The following is a 19,853-nucleotide window of genomic DNA, read 5'->3' as shown; positions in this document are numbered from 1 at the left end:
CAACAGCTGCAACTCCAGAGACATGGATGGGCATCACACACTTCCGGGAGGTGTGCCTGCCAGGAAGTCTAGCCATAAAACCCCCCAAACAAAAAAACCGAATCTGAATTTTATCCAGCCTCTGGACTCAGCTATCAATTCACAAGACATACAGAGAACTAAGGATCACATTAATTGTACTCCAGAGATGCAGTCACAAAATCATAAAGTCAGAAACTCTTCAGAACTCAGTTTCTTCAACAAATAAATTGCAAGGAAGGAAGAGAGGTAGATCAGGGAAACATAGGAAGAAACCTCAAAGAGTAAAACAAATACTAATCAATCACCATGTTTGGTCCTGTTTAAAAGAATTATTAAACTTATGAGACTATTAGAAATTTGAGCACTGACTATTTGATAATATCAAGGAACTGGTCTTTTTTTTTTTAGAGTAAAAAATGGTATTATGATTGTGGGGTTTTTTAAGTTTCTATCTTTTAGCGATACAAACTAAAATATTTGATGAAATGGTAAGATGGCTGAGATGTGCTTCAAAATAACATAATGGGGACTGCCCTGGTGGTCCAGTGGTTAAGACTCCGTGCTCCCACTACAGAGGGCCCAGGTTCCATCTCTGGTCAGGGAACTAGATCCCATGTGCTGCAACTAACACCAGGTACAGTCAAATAAATAAGTAAATATTTTTAAAAACAACATGATGGACATGGAAAGAATATCAATGAAGCTAGATTGACCATGAGTTGGTAACTGTTGAAGCTGTTAATATGTATGTGTGAGTCTACTATACTCTTCTATCTACCTTTATTAAAGAAATTCAAGCATAATCAGAAGTTTTACCTAAGGAGTTTTTGTTGATTAAGCAGAAGCAAGGGTAAGAAAAGCATTCAGCTTTCATGTGGTAGGGTACTACATGAAGTATCCTAACCCATCCAAGAAATTCCAAATATTATAATGCCTAATACAATCCAGGAATCTGAGAAAAAAAATTACTTATTTATGGCTCTTGAGAAATATTTTTAATGGGTGATAATTTAGCATTTTGCTGGAATGTTCACATTAGCACAACAGAAAATTTTTTAAAAAGCTATTTTTAATGATAAAGTCTTCACAGAAAAAGATCATTTTAAGGTGTCAGAACATCACATTCATATCTTCTCTTTCTACTGGCTTAAGATTTAGGACATCAAAACAGTATTTGGTACAGGAAAATAAAAACAGACACATAAACCAATGGAACACAATAGAGAACCCAGAAATAAACCCATTTATATACAAATCAACTAATACTTGACAAGGGAGCCAAGAATACTCAATGGAGAAAAGAGTCTCTTCAATAAACGATACTGGGAAAATTGGATACTCACATGTAAAATAATGAAACTAGACCCCTATCTTACATCACTCACAAATTTAACAAATTTAACTCAAAATGAGTTAAAGACTTCAATGTAAGACCTGATACCATAAAACTTCTAGAAGAAAACAACGGGAAAAAGCTCCTTGACATTGGTCCCAGCAATGATTTTTTTTTTTTTTTTGGATATTAAAAAAAGCACAAGCAACAAAAGCAAAAATAAACAACTGAAACTACATCAAACCAACAAACTTCTGTACATCAAAAAATGACCAACAAAATGAAAAGACAAGCTCTGGATGAAAATATTTGCACACCACCTAGCTTACATGGGGCTAATATTAAAAAATATACAAGGAGTTCATACCAATCAATAGCATAAAAGCAATTAATTCAATTTTAAAATGGGAAAAGGACCTGAAAAAACATTTTTCTAAAGAACTAGTTCAAGTCCAACAGATACAGGTGCTCAACATCACTAACCATCAGAGAAATAAAATCTAAAACACAATAAGATATCACCTCCTGTTTGTCTGAATGGCTATTAATATTATCAAAAAGACAAAGAGGTAACAAGTGCTGGTAGGATGTAGAGAAAGGGAACCCTTGTGCACTGCTGGTGGGAGTGTAAACTGGGACAGCCACCATGGAAAACGGTATTGAGCTTCCTAAAAAAAAAAGTTAAAAGTAGAACTACCACGTGCTCTAGCAACTCCACTTCTGTGTGAAATACATCATAAGGAAACAAAATCACTATTTCAAAGAGGTATCTGTACCCCCAGGTTCACTGCAGCATTATTTAATTGTTTAAGTGTCCACCAACAGATGAATGGATTAAAAAAATATGGTGTGGATACACACATACACAGTAGAACATTATTGGGCCATTAAAAAAAAGGAAACAAATCCTGCCATTTGTGACAACATGAATGAACCCTGAGAGTATTATGCTAAGTGAAATAAGTCAGAGAAAGACAAATACTGGGTGATATCACAGTGGGATTAAAAAAGAAAAAAAAACAAATTCACAACAACAGGACAGACTGGTGAAAAAAAAGAGGGTGGTGAGCAACATGGGTAGGGGTGGTCAAAAGGTACAAACTTCCAGCTACATGATAAATAAGCTCTGGAGATGTACAACATCATGCCTACAGCTCGCAATACTGTATTGTGTATTTGAAAGTTGCTGACAGATTTTTTTTTTAATTTAAAAAATTTATTTATTTTTACTTTTTATTTGTTTTTTTTTTTAATATAGATTTTTAAAGTTCTCATCACAAGGGAAAAACGTGTCACTATGTGAGGTGATGGAAGTTAACTAAACTTACTGTGGCAATCATTTCACAATATATACATATATCAAATCATTATTTTGTAGATCTTAAGTTTATACACTGTTAAATGTCAGTTATATTGCAATAAAACTGGGAAAAGAAAAGATTTACATCAACCTGACCTCTGGCTATGCAGTATTTTGCCATCAACACAGTAGCACACACTGAGATACAGAGCGTGCCTATCACAGGCAGGCTTTTCAGGCACAGCTTATATTAATATATTGGTGAAATGATCAGAGAGTCTTCTATTTTAAATTCATGTATTTGTGCAAGAATGTACTATAGGACTAATCTAAAACTAGCAAAAAGATTAAAAGAAATATATGAAAATATAGAAAAGTATTTCAAATGTACTTAAATCATATTTACATGCAAGGCTACACTGGCCCAAACTGCTGATTTATGCATCATAAAGTATAGAAATGTGTGAAACTGTTAAGCAGACTCACTCTTCGTAGCTAAAGAGCCTCATAAATTATTTCAACAAACTTGTAGGGTTTGTTGCTAATTAAAGTGGTCCTGCTACACACCCATTACCAAACTGTAAAATTCAGTATTTTGGTTTTGATGTTTCACAGAAATGCAAAGTGTTAACAGTAACAAAAACACACAATTATTAAGAGCATAACACCCAAACCAAAAAAATATACCTGGGGAATTTGTTTTTTCTTTAAATCTAAAAATATGATCTCATGCATTAGAGCAAGAGATGTGATTCCCCTTCTTTCTACCACATATATGCAATGAAATTAATGACTGTAAAATTTTCAAGTGCTTTTAAACCTAGCTATTGAAGTTAACTTGTTCACCTTGATTACTAGCCGTAAGTGGAATATATTTACTCAAATACCTACCTTCCAACAGAGGAATAAGATCTTTATGTCCTGATTACTAATCAAGGTCCCTCTGGTTATTGGTCTTTCTATAAAACACAATTATAGGACATTTCTCCAATACATTTAGAAATCCTTGAAAATCTCCCAAACTAATAAATACTATAAAAATCATCAATTATACTAGAAAGTAGGGTTTCCCAGGAGGCGCCAGTGGTAAAGTGCCAATGCAGGACACATAAGAGACGCAGGTTCCATCCCTGGGTCGGGAAGATCCTCTGGAGGAGGGAATGGCAATCCATTCCGGTGTTCTTGCCTGGAGAATCCCACAGACAGGTGGGCTATGGTCCATAGGGCTGCAAAGAGCTGGATACGACCGAAGCAACCTTGGCAGCAGCACACCAGAAAGCAGCATCTCCCGCTGGCACACCTTTCCTAGGTCTCTGCACCTGCCTCGCTACCTTCATAGTCATTATCTTCTATTTATTCACTAACAAGGTTCATTCACAGCTACAACAGTTCCAATATCCAAACTGTTTTTAATCTGAGGTAAAGAAACACTTTATTTCTCAGATGCCATATTGTCATTTTTAGGTGAAAAGCACCCTATATTCCAAATAAGCAGGTACTTGAGCTTAACTGGCTAAATCTTCCAATGAAGTGAAGTCGCTCAGTTGTGTCTGACTCTTTGCGACCCCATGGACTGTAGCCTACCAGGCTCCTCTGTCCATGGGATTTTCCAGGCAATAGTCCTGGAGTGGGTTGCCATTTCCTTCTCCAGGGGATCTTCCCAACCCAGGGATCAAACCCGGGTCTCCCGCATTGTAGACAGATGCTTTACCATCTGAGCCACCAGGGAAGTCAGATCTTCCAATGGTGATGCCTTAATCATCTCTAAACAGAGCCCTGAACAGTATCCGGCACATAGCAGGCAGGGAACAAATCCTAAATATAAATGAATTTTTATTTTCTCGGACCTCATTTTAAACTATAACTTCTGAGACTTCTTCAACCACTAAACTGAAAAAATCTCCTTCAAAATATTTGCCTAGATAAATTCTACCTTAAATCATGTTTGCGAACAAGCCATAGCCTCTATGAAAACTATGTCTGTTACACAATCAAATTAACTTTTTGTTTTTTAAGGAGAATAGAGTTGGGAATATGAATTTATAATCTGGTACTTTGGAACAAGTGATGATTTTGTCAAAAGAAAAAAAAAATGTTAGAACATCTGTTAGAAGATCCTTCCACAAAAGCCTAAGCAATCTACAATGTATGCTGTATGTGACATACAATTCAATTAAACAACCACAATTATAAAAATTATTTCTGTATCAGTCAGATGTAGGCTACATTGTGCTGTAGAAATTAACAACTCCCCAAAGAAAAGGTTTTATTTCGCACTCACACTACCCATGCATCCTTCTGCTACCTGTCTTCCCGCCTTACCTCACACTACCTATCATTCTCGCTAGAGGACTTACCCTGACAGGGCAGCCAATGCTTGCCATACTGTAGCAAAGAGAAAGAGGATGATGAATCATCCACTGGCTCTTAAAGCTCCTGCACATTCCATAGGCACCTTCTGCTCATCTGCTCACCTTTCACTGGTCAAAACCACTCACATGACACACAACTTCAAAGAGATCAGGGATATGCAAACTTAGTATAATCTGGTGAACACCACTAATGACTACTACTTTTTAAAAAGGCACTATCTGGAATAGAAAGATTTAGGATCAAATCCTTGTTTTGCAACTTTCAAGTACACTTACTTCCTCATCTATAAAATACAAACAGTAATAACTACCTTATAGGGTCATCAGAAGCTTAAATGATATAATGCAAAATCAGATATTTACCAGAATACCTGACCTTGATTCCTTGATTCAATAAAGATTTGGGAGGTGTCTGCCAATCACCTTTATAGGTACTGATATACAGTAATTATGTACTAAATAAGTTTTTTTTTGCTTGTTGCTGTTGTTATTAGAAATGCTTTTTGAGTTCCAACCAGGAAGAAGTTGTCATTTCTTAGCTGAGACTTCCAGTTGTTTTCCAATAACCATTTTCTTCCTTATATGCTGAGAGCCCCTGATTTTCAGATGGACACATGATCTCATGGAATTCAGACTACATAAGCCAGCTGTTCATATAGTTAAGACAGCCATAGGTCTAAGTTCATGCGGCAACTAACCAGAAACTTCCTTACGGGACAGCAGGTATGAACCCTTTGTCTACTTCCTCATCCCTTCCTCCACCAGGCCATACAGAACATCAGTTCTATTGTGGACTATGAGACCACAGCCATGCATGGCAGAGAACAAAATAGAAGGATTCTCATTTCCTGACACTGTGGAGTATCATACCAGCCCTGTGCTGTTATTTAAATAATAAACTTTCATTTTATTTAATCCATTGTTATTTTGCGTTTTCTGTTATTCACAGCCAATCTTAATACTAACTAATAAAACAACATAATCTGTCAACTTTTTAAAAAAGCAACCTACATCAAAGAATAATAATTCCTGATGACCCCTCTACATCTTCATAAAAGAGGAAGCAGCAGTGCACAGCAGAATGGCTTAAAGGAGACAAGAGTTTTAGAAGCAGCTCTTCCACTCCTTTGTACACCTTTGGCAAGCTATTTAACCTAGCGCAGCTCAGCGTCTTGTGTATAAAAGGGTAATAAGATTTAAATAGAGATCTTAAATGTGAGAACTGGTGGAAAGAGGTTTACGAAATTACTACATAAATTATAAATCATTAAACAATATCAGTATTACTTTATCAACTGTTCCCTCTCCCTCACCTTTCCTTCAGAAGTGGGGCATGAAGACAGATTGCAGTACGTAAGAATCACTCAGAGAGCCATCCTCAGAGATTTTGCTTCATTAGGCCTAGTGCAGGAACCATGGATCTGCGTCTTCAACCAGCACCTCAAGGGACCGGTGAAAACAGTCTGCCCACTGCACCTTGAGAAACACCACTTCAGCGACCAGACCCTACTTGTAATCCTGTACTCAAGTGCCCCAATATTTGAAGACTGTGATGCAACTCAAGGATAGTTCCATAGCTTCTCTAGTGCCCAAGTAAATGACAAGTACCCGGTAGATAATTCAGTAATTTTTGTTGAATTGATGAACTGAATTGGAAAATGACAAAATGGGGCTGAATCAGATGGTCCACTATGGACGCGCACTTCTGGTCAAACTATCGTATATAACAGGGACCATCTGCCTTCCTGCCTGAAACAACTACAAAGCTGCACGAGGAAACAACAGTTTTTAAGACACTGGATATCAAGTAATAAAAGACATGATTCCTGAGAAATAACAGAAAAAAGGAAGTGAGTCTTACCATTGACCTAGAATACTTCTTGGAGAAAGTTTCCAGGCCAAACTACAAGAAGGAGCACAGGCAGAGCCTTGTCCCTAAGTGGAGGGGACGGAGTCTCAAGTCCAGGAAGGCCAGGGTGAGTTTGCAAGCTGGGATTCGGAGAGTAGGGCGCCACACCAAGAGAGACCCCTCCTCAAATCTTCAGCATATACACATGTGGGAGCAAATGCCCAGAGCCTGGGCAAAGAACCACCTGAAAGGAGTTCGGGAACAATCCTGAGTGCTCACACAGAGCAGGGAATAGGGTCTGTTCTTATCAGCCAGAGAGAGAAACCTCACAATGTAAGGATATTGGGTAGAGCATGTATGTTGAAGAATTTCACCTCAGGAGGGGGAAAAAAAAAAGATCTCCACATCAAATGCTGCTCTGGTCACACCTGACAAAGCTCAAAAGCAAGACTTGAAAGGATCACACTGCTTCCAAATAACTTATCCTAGCAAAAAGCTCAAGAGTATTTATAGGAATCCAAAAATATCCTGCACCCAATAGGACAAAATTCACATCAGGCATCCAATCAAAAATTACCAGGTAGGCAAAGAAGAACTACTACTTCACTATTTTCAAAAATAATTTTCTTGGGGTTTTACTGAATCTTAAATTTTCCTTAAAAAAAAAAAAAAGCTACAATCATTTTTTATCATTTTTCACCCTGTGTGTTAATCTCAAAATTCCTCATCTATATTACTGAACTGCTAGTTCCCATATGAAATATTAACAGTTCTAAGACAAACGGCATAGTGGTTAAAGGGACAAGTTTTACAGGCATAAAAACCAGGGTGTGAATTCTCTCTGAAGTTCTCTGTGTTCCTGGGAAGTCACTGAACCTCTCTGAGTTTTAGTTCCCTTATCTATAAAATGGTACAATAATATTTGCTTCATAGGACTGCTGTAAGAAATACACCAAAATAAACAATAAATAGTAGCTATCACATCATAGTAGAAATATCTTCTCAGGCAGATCAGTCGGTAAACCATCTGCCTGCAATGCAGGAGACCACCAGCAATGTAGGAGATCCAGGTTCGATCCTGGGTCTGGAAGATACCCTGGAAAAGGAAATGGCAACCCACTCCGGTATTCTTGCCTAAAAAATTCCATGGACAAAGGAACCAGGCAGGCTACAGTCCATGGGGTCACAAGAGTCAGGCACAACTGCGCAACTAAATCATCACATCATAATTATCACACTATCTTAAGAAAAGTAAGCTACCACACAGTCAAATATTTACTGAGCACCTATCATATGCTAGGTAATATGTAGGCACATGAAATACAAAGAAACAAACGATGCTGTTAAGAGGACCCAAAGTATATCTCATGTTGAATCTGCATTTAAAAGTTCATTTTAAGTACAAACTTCATTTTCTATTTCTTGTTAACTTCTAAGTAGGGCAATTATTTTAAGTTCCTTCTATAAAAACTAAAGGATTTTTCCCCCTTTTGAAAGGAAAAAAGACGGTGTCAGGTTCAACCAATTAGGGCATGTCTGAGAAATCCTTGGAGTGTGGAAAATGTGGTATAACTTTAATTTAAAAGCAACTTGCAATTAACATCACCTTTCAAAATTATTCTCAAATTAGTAGACTAAATTACATTCAACCATAAAATACATAAAATGGACCAATCTGTTATTATTTATGATAATTCTTTCAGAAAGGCTGGGCTAACAGATGTAAGGAATTAAAATCAAGTTCAAGATGTATTTCATTTGCTCATTCCACTTAAATGACAGATGGTTTAAATATTAACCGTATTAATAAAACATTTGCATATTCATTATTAATCTTATTGCCTTACCTCATAACCCCACAAATTCATTTTTATTAATTTTACTATAGGGTTGCCATTTTATTCAAGGTCTTCTAAACTCCTGCTCTGCAAAGTATGGTCCTTGAACCAATAGCCCGTATCACCTGGAAGTTTGTTAGAACTACAGAATTTCACTGCCCACACCAGACCTACTAAGTCAGGATTTACAAAATGATGGATATGCACACTGACATCTGAGTAGCACAGTCCTAAACTGTTGATTTTTTAAATATCTACTTATTTAACTGGACTGGGTCTTAGTTATGGCATGCAGAATCTTCAGTCTTTGGCATGGAACTCTTAGTTGAGGCATGTGAGAGCTAGTTCTCTGACCATGGGTTGAACCTGGGCCCCCTGCATTGGAGCCTGGAGACTTAGCCACTGGTCCACCAAGTAAGTCTCTAAAGTGTTGATTTTTTTCACACTTTTTTCGCAGTATTACAAACAGTTTATTTGCGCTCTTGCACTGTCAGTGGGAATGTAAATTGATGCAGCCACTATGGAAGGCAGTATAGAGATTCCTTAAAAAACTAGGAATAAAACCACCATGCTGCTAAGTCACTTCAGTCGTGTCCGACTCTGTGCGACCCCATAGACGGCAGCCCACCAGGCTACCCTGTCCCTGGGATTCTCCAGGCAAGAACACTGGAGTGGATTGCCATTTCCTTCTCCAATGCATGAAAGTGAAAAGTCAAAGTGAAGTCGCTCAGTCGTGTCCAACCCTCAGCGATCCCATGGACTGCAGCCTACCAGGCTCCTCCGTCCATGAGATTTCCCAGGCAAGTGTACTGGAGTGTTGCCATTGCCTTCTCCATAAAACCACCATATGACCCAGCAATCCCACTCCTAGGCATATATCCTGAGGAAACCAGGATTGAAAAAGACACATGTATCACATTGTTCACTGCAGCACTGTTTACAATAGCTAGAACATGGAAGCAAGAAGAGGCCCATCAACAGATGAATGGATAAAGAAGTTGTGGTACATATTCACAATGGAATACTACTCAGCCATAAAAAGGAACGCATTTGAGTCAGTTCTGATGAGGTGGATGAACCTAGAACCTATTAAACAGAGTGAAGTGAATCAGAAAGAGAAACAGAAATATCATATTCTAATGCACATATACGGAATCTAGAAAATGGTACTGAATAATTTATTTACAGGGCAGCAATGGAGAAACAGACAGAGAATAGACTTATGGACATGGGGAGAGGGGAGGTGAGGGTGAGATATATGGAAAGAATAACGTGGAAACTTACATTACCATATGAAAACAGAGAGCCAACAGGAATTTGCTGTATGGCTCAGGAAAGTCAAACAGGGGCTCTGAATCAACCTAGAGGGGTGGAATGGGGAGGGAGGTGCAAAAGGGAGAGGGTATATGTATATCTATGGCTGATTCATGTTGAGGTTTGACAGAAAACAACAAAATTCTGTAAAGCAACTATCCTTCAATTTAAAAAAAAGTTTATTTGCTTCCAAACTGTGGTTAACTGATCTACAGATAGTAACTTTCCATAAGAATAATTCAATTCAGACAAATAAATCAATATACATATACATTCCATAGTCTATATATAAGATATCTCAGACTTGACCTTACCTCTCAACCATGACTCCAAGTCTTAGAAGTACTCGACTTGTTGTACTATTCATTTTTTTCTCTTAATCAACATTTTTGCCTTAGCATTGTGCCCATTGTGATGAAAGTCTCCTTTCTCATTAAACAACTATATAGAACAATAGCAGGAAATCAGATTCTCCCCACAATTTTAGGAAAAAAGGAAAAAACTCAAAATAGTTTCAACCAAGGTTGAACTTAAAAAGTCCCCTAGAGAAAAAAAGAGTAGAATGACTATTCTCCAAAATAATATATTTTTATGTTTTACCTAACACACATTTTTTTTTTTTCTTACTGCAGGTACCACATTTTTAAAATAAGAAATTCACATGGGATTTAGTGCAGTACTTTAGATGCCTCATCTTTTATCATTACTATTGCACAATAGGCACAGAACACATAAAATAGAACAAATCTTGTTTTCTCTTTCGTTTTTCCCTCCCAAAATGACAGACCTAGGCTGAAACTGATCACAGCAGGTAGGATGGTTCGGCACAGATTCAAAGGAAAGTACAAATGTTCAGTTTTCAAAAGCACTGCAAAAGCAAACCTCATCTCTTGTCACTGTAGCTGTGGCTTTATGCCAAACATTTGAAAACTGCTGAAAAGTGCTGCTCCTTATAAGCAATTATGAAGAGCCTTGCAAAGAAGAGGAAAGAAATGTAATAACTCCTTAGAATGGTCTAATGTCCCTGACCTCCAGGTTGCAAGATAGGAGTCTAATAGTTACCCAGTTGCATCTGAGGCTGTGCACCCAACAAAGATGCTTGAGGAGAAAGAATTATAAGGGTGTGAAGAGACGGTATTAAGGAACCTGTTGGACAATTTCAACAATTAATTATGTCCTCAAATGTTTCCATTCTTTCAAGATCCTATTATAGATTAGTGATTCTTTGATTTAACGTTATTCATTCAATTTTGCATTTGCAAGCTATACTACAACTTCCCCTTCATGGATCACAGCTTTGTTATGGAAAAGTGGCTTCCATAACTCAATGAAGATATGAGCCATGCCCTGCAGGACCATCTAAGACAAACAGGTCATAATGAGTACTGATAAAACATGGTTCACTGGAGGAGGAAAAGGCAACCCATTCCAGTATTCTTGCCTGGAGAACCCCATAGACAGTATTAAAGGCAAAAAGATATGCTGGAAGAAAAGACCCTGATGCTGGGAAAGACTGAAGGCAAAAGGAAAAGGGTGGTGGTGGGGGGCAGAGGATGAGATGGTTAGATAGCATCACCGACTCAGTGACATGAATCTGAGCAAACTCCGGGAGAAGGTGGAGGACAAAGGAGCCTGGAGTGCTACAGTCCATGGGGTTGTGAAGAGTCAGACACGACTTAGTGACTGAACAACAACTACTACAATTTCTCAGGATGTGCTCTACAGAATACAACTAAGTATTTAATGCCTTTTTTAATGGTCTTAGCTCTAACAGTCTAGAAACTGGTGAACAATTAATTATGCCCCATCTCCACTCACATTTACAGCCAAATCTCTCAGAAGAACTGTCCACACACACTGGTCACACTTTCTCACTTACCAGTTACTCTTCAGGCCACCCCTATCTGGCTTCCACCCTCTTCATTCTACTGAAACTTCTCTTGGTAAAAACCATTAAGGATCTTCATGTTGCTAAATCCAATGGACACACCTTAGTCATCATTACTCTTCACTCTGCAGCGTCATTCAACAAAGTTAATTGTTCTCTCCCTCTTGTAATAATCTTTTGTAGCTTTGATGGATCTGCCTTTTCCTGGTATCTCCCAACTCTCTGACCCTTGGCAATCTGCTTTAGGGACTCAGTTCCCTCTACTTGTCCTGTTATACCTACCCTGAAGCTTGGTCCTGAAATCTTGTATCATCTCTTAACTATAAATGTCACCTTCATGTTGATGACACATTTACATCTCCAGCCCAGATGTTTTTCCATTCAACATCTCCACTTGGATGCTGCATAAATGCATTTAAGCCCAATACATCTAAAACTGAAGTCTTGGATCTTTCCTTCACTGTTCTTCCTCCAATGTTTCCCAGTTGCTCCTGCCAGAAACCCAGGAGCTCTTTATTCTCACCACTCATATCCAGTCAATCTCCAAGTCCTGTCATTTTGGCCTCCAAAACATAGCTTTAACATGCCTGGTCTCCCCATCTCTACTGCCATTCTCCCTCCCTATCCTCCCACCCTTGCCCTCCTAAGTCATTATCAGCTATTGCCCACATCACTGCAAAAGCATTTTAAGTGATCCTTCTGACTCTACCTGTTGTTGTTACTTAGTCGCTGAGTCATGTCCGACTCTGAGACCCCATGGACTGTAGTCCGCCAGGCTCCTCTGTCCATGGGGATTCTCCAGGCAAGAATTCTGGAGAGGGCTGCCATGTTCTCCTCAAGGGGATCTTCCCAACCCAGGGATCAAACCCAGGTCTCCCGCATTGCAGGTGGATTCTTTACCATCTGAGCCACCAGGGAAGCCCAAGAATACTGGAATGGGCAACCTATCCCTTCTCCAGGGGAATCTTCTGAACTCTACTTGTATTCGTCTCCAATTCTGTCTCCACTCTTCAACCAGAGTGATCTTTCAAAGAAGAAAATGCTCCAACTTAAAATCCTTTAGTGACTTCCTATTGGTTTTAGGACATTGTTCATAAGGTACCTGCCTACCTCTCTAGACAACCTCATCCCGTGTTATCTGACCCCTTGTTGTCTAAGCACCAGACTTATTTGTCTGTACATTACACTCTCTGAGGTTGTACAGGTGCAAGGCCTTTGCACGTGTTGTATCCTCTACCTGAAATTTTCATTCTCTTTTATTTTTCTCCTACTCACTGCTGCCGAAATCATACCAACATACATACACATGCACAATCCAAAACCCCAGGGTCCACATCCAATGGTGAAACCAGACCAAAAGGAAGTGAATGATGATCAACCCGTGGCATTAAAACATATCACGAGGACAAACTAAAACAATAATGATCATACCGGTAAACACTTATATAACTTTATACGAGGCACTGTTTCAGTGATTTATATATATATTAACCTAGAGCTCACAACCATACTACCCAGTGGGTACCATTATTCTAATTTAAGATAAGGTAAACAGGTAATTTCTGCTTTATTGACTATGCCAAAGCCTTTGACTGTGTGGATCACAATAAACTGTGGAAAATTCTAAAAGAGATGGGCATACCAGACCACCTGACCTGCCTCTTGAGAAATCTGTATGCAGCTCAGGAAGCAACAGTTAGAACTAGACATGGAACAACAGACTGGCTCCAAATAGGAAAAGGAGTACGTCAAGGCTGTATACTGTCACCCTGCTTATTTAACTTCTATGCAGAGTACATCATGAGAAACACTGGGCTGGAAGAAGCACAAGGTGGAATCAAGATTGCCCGGAGAAATATCAATAACCTCAGATATGCAGATGACACCACCCTTATGGCAGAAAGTGAAGAGGAACTAAAAAGCATCTTGATAAAACTGAAAGAGGAGAGTGAAAAAGTTGGCTTAAAGCTCAACATTCAGAAAACAAAGATCATGGCATCTAATCCCATCACTTCATAAATAGATGGGGGAACAGTGGAAACAGTGTCAGACTTTATTTTGGGGGGCTCCAAAATCACTGCAGATGGTGACTGCAGCCATGAAATTAAAAGACGCTTACTCCTTGGAAGGAAAGTTATGACCAACCTAGATAGTATATTCAAAAGCAGAGATATTACTTTGCTGACTAAGGTCCATCTAGTCAAGGCTATGGTTTTCCTGTGGTCATGTATGGATGTGAGAGTTGGACTGTGAAGAAGGCTGAGTGCCGAAGAATTGATGCTTTTGAACTGAGGTGTTGGAGAAGACTCTTGAGAATCCCTTGGACTGCAAGGAGATCCAACCAGTCCATCCTGAAGGAGATCAGCCCTGGGATTTCTTTGGAAGGAATGATGCTAAAGCTGAAACTCCAGTACTTTGGCCATCTCATGCGAAGAGTTGACTCATTAGAAAAGACTCTGATGCTAGGAGGGATTGAGGGCAGGAGAAGGGACGACAGAGGATGAGAGGGCTGGATGGCATCACTGACTAGATGGACGTGAGTCTGAGTGAACTCCGGAAGTTGGTGATGGACAGGGAGGCCTGGCGTGCTGTGATTCATGGGGTTGCAAAGCGTCGGACACGACTGAGCGACTTAACTGAACTGAACTGAAACTAGGTAGGGGCTTCCTAGGTGGCTCAGTGGTTAAGAATCCACCTGCCAATGGAGGAGACACAGTGCCTCAGGAACCAGGCTGCAGTCGTCCCTCTTTCCCTGCGCCGGGTGAGAGCCTCCCAACCCTTCCTGCCCTCAGGCCTCACCTTCCAGTTCGGGGAAGAAGCCATCCCAGCTTCCTGGCCAGGCCCAGGCGGCTCCCCAGTGCCTGAGGGCATGAAGCGGCCATACCGCTGCAAAGGCCACTGTGCCGCGTCTCCTACTGGTAACCCGAGACCTGCGTGCTCTTTTCCCGCCTCCGCCATGTTTCTCTTCCTGGCTTGGGCAGCCGCAGCACGCCTGTCAATCGGTGCAGCTAACCAATCAGAAAGCGAATTGACCCAAGGCCCACCCTCCCCCAGAGTGGAAGCCAATGGACAAGCCCCAGAGACTCGTGTGGGGGTGGGGCGGATGGGGAGTCGGGGTTGTCCTCTGGTTAAGGGCGTAGCTCTGGACCTTGAGCATCTTCTCATCGTGGAGGGCAAAGTGGTGGTAACTTCCACCTTGAAGTGGAACTGTGACGCTTATAAATGGTAGTTGGCCCTCAACTTCTGTCAGGCAGCCCAGGACATCTTTTGCCGCTCTGAGACCTTTCTGATAACTGGGCTTGTGATTTCTACACACTGGGACTAGGCTAGCTCTGTGCGCTATGTGGACAAGTGTGGTTTCCTTTTTCACAGCAGCCTTTCAGATGACACAGCCCTGCCCACCTCAGCCCCACCAAAACATAGCCCCAATTCCACCCACCAGTCAGGAAACCCATATTCCTGCGGCCCCTAGACATATTCCCTCCAGACGGTCCAGTTCTCTTTAAAAGAGAGGAGCAAATGGGTGGGATGTTGCCAACGATGAAAGGGGAGGCTCAAACAGCAGGTGCAACTCAGTAACAGGTCTGAATGATTTATAATCAACAAAGCACTTCTACATCTGTTATTTGTTCTCTCAAGAACCTTGTGGTAAATTAAAGCAAAACAGAGATTATTACCCTCATGGAATAGATGGAGATGCAAAATAATGTCCTGAGAGTAGGAGCAATTTGTGCAGCCGGTGAAGAACTGTGGACTCTGCAATCTCTCCTTGAGTCCACCCCACTTGCAAAGAATTTGGGTATCTATGCAGGATGGGTCCGGAGAAGGCACTGGCATCCCACTCCAATACTCTTGCCTGGAAAATCCCATGGATGGAGGAGCCTGGTAGGCTACAGTCCATGGCGTCGCTAAGAGTAGGACATGACTGAGCGACTTCTCTTTCACTTTTCACTTTCATGCATTGGAGAAGGAAATGGCAACCCACTCCAGTGTTCTTGCCTGGAGAATCCCAGTGATGGGGGAGCCTGATGGGCTTCCATCTATGGGGTCAAATGGAATAGGACAGGACTGATGCGACTTAGCAGCAGCAGCAGCAGGCTGCGTCAAATTGGAAGCATCGTGTATGGAAGATGGAAGCTGTGTTAATCCAATACATAAAGTTAAAATGCAAAAAAAAAAAAAAATTAAAACCATGCATTTAAAAGGGTATTAAATGCATAGGCCATGGTTGGAGAAGTGGTCATTTATTCACTCAACAAAACACCTTTAAATGTCTACAGTATACAGCTATGTTAGTAACTACGGGGGTTATGGAAATATGTTAGGCATGAATCTAGCCTTCTAGGACCTTAGGATCTAATAAAGAAGACAAAGAGAGGTACATGATATTTGACATTAATGCCCAGTGAAAGGTGCTTTAAGCATTCAGGTAATGTAAAACTCTACAATCTGGAATGGCAGTGGCATTTCAGTCCCAACTTGAAAGGTCAGTAAAAGCATCCCAAGGGAAAATGGATGAAACTGGTATTCCAGGTGGAGGGCAAGTTGAAGAGCAAAGTTGCAGAGATGAGGATAGTGACATAACCAGCCAGAATGCCAGGGGTTTTAAGGAAGATGAGGCCACAAAGATGAGTTAGGCAGAAAAGCACTGAACAGCAGCTAAGGAGAGTGAATTTTACTTGGTAGATGGTGAAGAGTATGGAAAATTGACATAGAGAAGTGACACTATCACAGTGGTGGTCCAGGCAGGCTCCTCTTTGAGGGACATGTAGAATAACTTGCATTCAAGATAAGGGGTATTTGTTAGTTATCTTTCTATTAGTCTAGCAGAGCTTGAAGGGGTCAGATTTGAGAAATGGCTTCTGAAGGTCCTTAAATGACGCAGCAGTACTGCATTTAATATAGTAGTAAATGGTTAGAAACTTGGTTTGAATCCCAATTCTGCCACTTGCCAGCTGTGTGACCTTGGGATGCCACTTTACCTCTCTGTGAAACAGAGTTAGCCAATACCAATCTCTTCCAGGGTCTTAGGGAGTATAAAGTAAGATCATCTGTGGGAAAATTCTTGGTAAATTACAAAGCAGTACATGTGTGGGTACTTTCTGTTTGTAGGGTTAAAGTGACTTTCCATACACCCCCATAGGCAGGAGGATGGGGATGGGAGCCTGATATTCAATCTCAGAGGCGCTCACCTTCCAGGTCCCTGGCTGGATGCTGTCAGACACCCTTCATAGGAGCAGATGGTGCTCACAGTTGGGACCCTGTCAGTGCCCAAGGACACCCAGGGCCCTGCTGGGCTCCCACCTGCAAGCTCCCTTCCTAGACAATGCACCTGTGCTCGAGCTTCTGGGGCCACCAGCGTCTGCCAAGAATGGATCATGTCTGCAGAGGGAGATACAAAGCCACAGCTCAATGCACAGAGGCTCTTTAAAACCTCTGATATTAACAAATGTGACTTGAGCATTCAAGAGATCCAAGACGCTGTAGTAGGTGCTGGGAATACAGAAGATAAAACAGATGTTCTGTCCACCTGAAGCTTACGACTGTGTGGCTGAGGGGGTGGGGTAGACAGACCACAAATTAATCCATGTTTTTAATGGCCGTTGTGTTTTCTTTTTTAAAGATATGTCTGTAATATTTATTAAGATATAATTTTATATAATAAAAAACACAGATCTTATATATTCAATTAGGCAAGTTTTAACAGCTGTATACATTCATATAAGTACCATCTGTAAAAGATACGGAACATTTCCGAACTTGGAGCACCAAGTTCCCTTAGGAGTGTCTCCTTCCAGTTAGTCTCCTACTCCCAGGGGCAACCATTGGTCTGATTTTTTCCATTGGTCTGACTTTAATCACTGTAGATAAGCTTTTTTATTCCTGGACTTTATACATATATATCTATGTATGTGCTCAGTCACTCCATTGTGTCCAGCTCTTTGCAACCCCATGGACTACAGTCCGCCAGGTTCCTCTGTCCATGGGATTTTCCAGGGAAGAATACTGGAGTGGGTTGCCATTTCCTCCTCCAAGGGAACTTCCCAACCCAGGGACTGAACCCACATCTCCTGGACCTCCTGTATTACCACTGAGCTACCTGGGAAGCCATATATATATATATATATATATATATATATATATATATATATATAAAACCACAGGATATATTCTTTTATATCTGCTTCTTTTGTTCAGTGTAATTTTGTCTTTTAGCTTCATCCATGTTGTATAAACCAGTAGTTCATTTCTTTTTAGTGATGAATAACATTCTGTTACATGATTATATCACGATTTGTTCCTCACTTGTTGATGGGCATTTGAATTGTTTTCTGTTTGCTTGGCTTTTTAAGCTGTTGTAAACATTTTTTGTATTAGTCTTTTTTTGTAAAGATGTGCTGTCATTTACCTTCATTAAATACCAAGGAGTCGAATTGCTGGTTTCTAGAGATAGATGTGTTTAACCCCATAAAAAACTGCCAAAGAGTTCTTCACAGTGGTTGTACCATTTTGTACTCCTACCAGCAAAATATGAGAGTTCTAGTTATCCATGCTGACATTTGCATGGCAAGTCCTTTTAGTTTTAGCAACTCTAGTGGACCTATAGTAACATCTCACTGTGGTTTTAATCTGCATTTCCCTGATACTGAATTATGTTGAGCTCCATTTCAAACAGCTTACTGGCCATTTGTGTATTTTATTTCATGAAGTATGTGTTCAAATCTTTATCATTACTGATTTGTAGGGGGTTCTTTATATATTCTAGATACAAGTTTGTTGTTAGATATATGTATTGAAAATACTCTTCCCATTCTATTACTTGTCCTTTCATTTTTTAACAATGTTTTCCAAAGAGCAGAAGTATTTAATTCTGAATGAAGTCAATTTTATTAATTTTTAAGGTTTTTTTTTTTTTTTAGTGCTTTTTGTGTCCTGCCTAAGAAATCTGTGACTACTTTGAGGCTGTACATATATTCTCCTATGTTTTCATCTGAAAACTTTATAGTTCTGTCTTTTACATCTAGACATATGATCCTCCTTGCATTAAATTGTTTGCATGAAGTGAAGTGAGAATTAAGGTTCATCTTTTTTTGCATTGACATTACTATTATACAGGAACCGCCCTCAACCAATGACTGATGGAAACTGGGATATAAATACCCCAGTTTCCTCACTCCTCAGGTGGGACAACTCAGATTTGTGTAATATCCCGTTCCCCAGGCTTCACCCGTGGGATCAGGCTCCAGTTACCCATGATATAACTTCTTGGTAATGATTCTTTTTTTGGCTTCCCCGCCTCCCTCTCCTACCAGTGTTTCCTGTAATCTCCTTTCAAATAAATTGCTTGCACTTAAATTTTTGTCCCAGCATCTGTTTCTCGGGGAAGCCAAACTACGACAGTGACAAACAAGGCAGACAGTTCCCTGCCTTCATATATTTAGCTATAATTTAGACACACGCAAGAAGATGGTACAGAAGGCATTAAGAGGGGAGAGAAGTCACATCCAAAGCAGACCCTTCAATACCTTGCTGACTAACAGCATTAAAACAACAGTATTTGTGATCAGGACTCATGAATGACAGGTGACTATGAGTTACTCTGATCCCCTCTTAGAAGACTGTTACTAGCTTTTTTAAACATTTTTTTTTAATCCCAAATCCTTTTACTGTGTAACTCTATTTTGTAGGTGGCATGATGACAGAGATGCTTGTCTCATGAGTAGTCAGCATCAAATTGGAGGCAAGCTGCAGGGCTGGTTTCAGAATCCTAGTGTGTCTTTTTCAAAACAGGCTAGGGACCCCATGTATCCCCTCTTGCTAGGAGGATGAGACACCAAAGAAAAGGATGGCTTCGGTCTCCTAGATGACAGAGAAATACACATCTTTACTCTGCCTGCTGTGTCCCTCAGCCACAGCTCCAGGAACCACACAGGGATT

The 19,853-nt window shown here is 40.1% G+C and overlaps 1 protein-coding gene across 3 annotated transcripts in view; it reads right to left on the bottom strand.

The window, feature by feature from the left end:
* REC114 (REC114 meiotic recombination protein) overlaps positions 1–19,853 on the bottom strand; it is a 183,228-nt gene that overhangs the window by 95,355 nt on the left and 68,020 nt on the right. The window contains exon 1 of one of the 3 annotated variants that reach the window (XM_015096854.4): positions 14,715–14,912. The exons of the other annotated variants lie outside the window; for them this stretch is intronic. Coding sequence (XP_014952340.1) covers positions 14,715–14,873 — 159 coding nt within the window. The 5' untranslated portion in view covers positions 14,874–14,912. Of the gene's footprint in view, positions 1–14,714; positions 14,913–19,853 lie in introns of those variants that run through there. 3 annotated transcript variants of the gene reach the window in all.

This window comes from Ovis aries, chromosome 7 (genome assembly GCF_016772045.2).
Source record: "Ovis aries strain OAR_USU_Benz2616 breed Rambouillet chromosome 7, ARS-UI_Ramb_v3.0, whole genome shotgun sequence".
Taxonomy (NCBI): Eukaryota; Metazoa; Chordata; class Mammalia; order Artiodactyla; family Bovidae; genus Ovis; species Ovis aries.
This window is presented reverse-complemented; position numbering and strand designations above follow the sequence as displayed.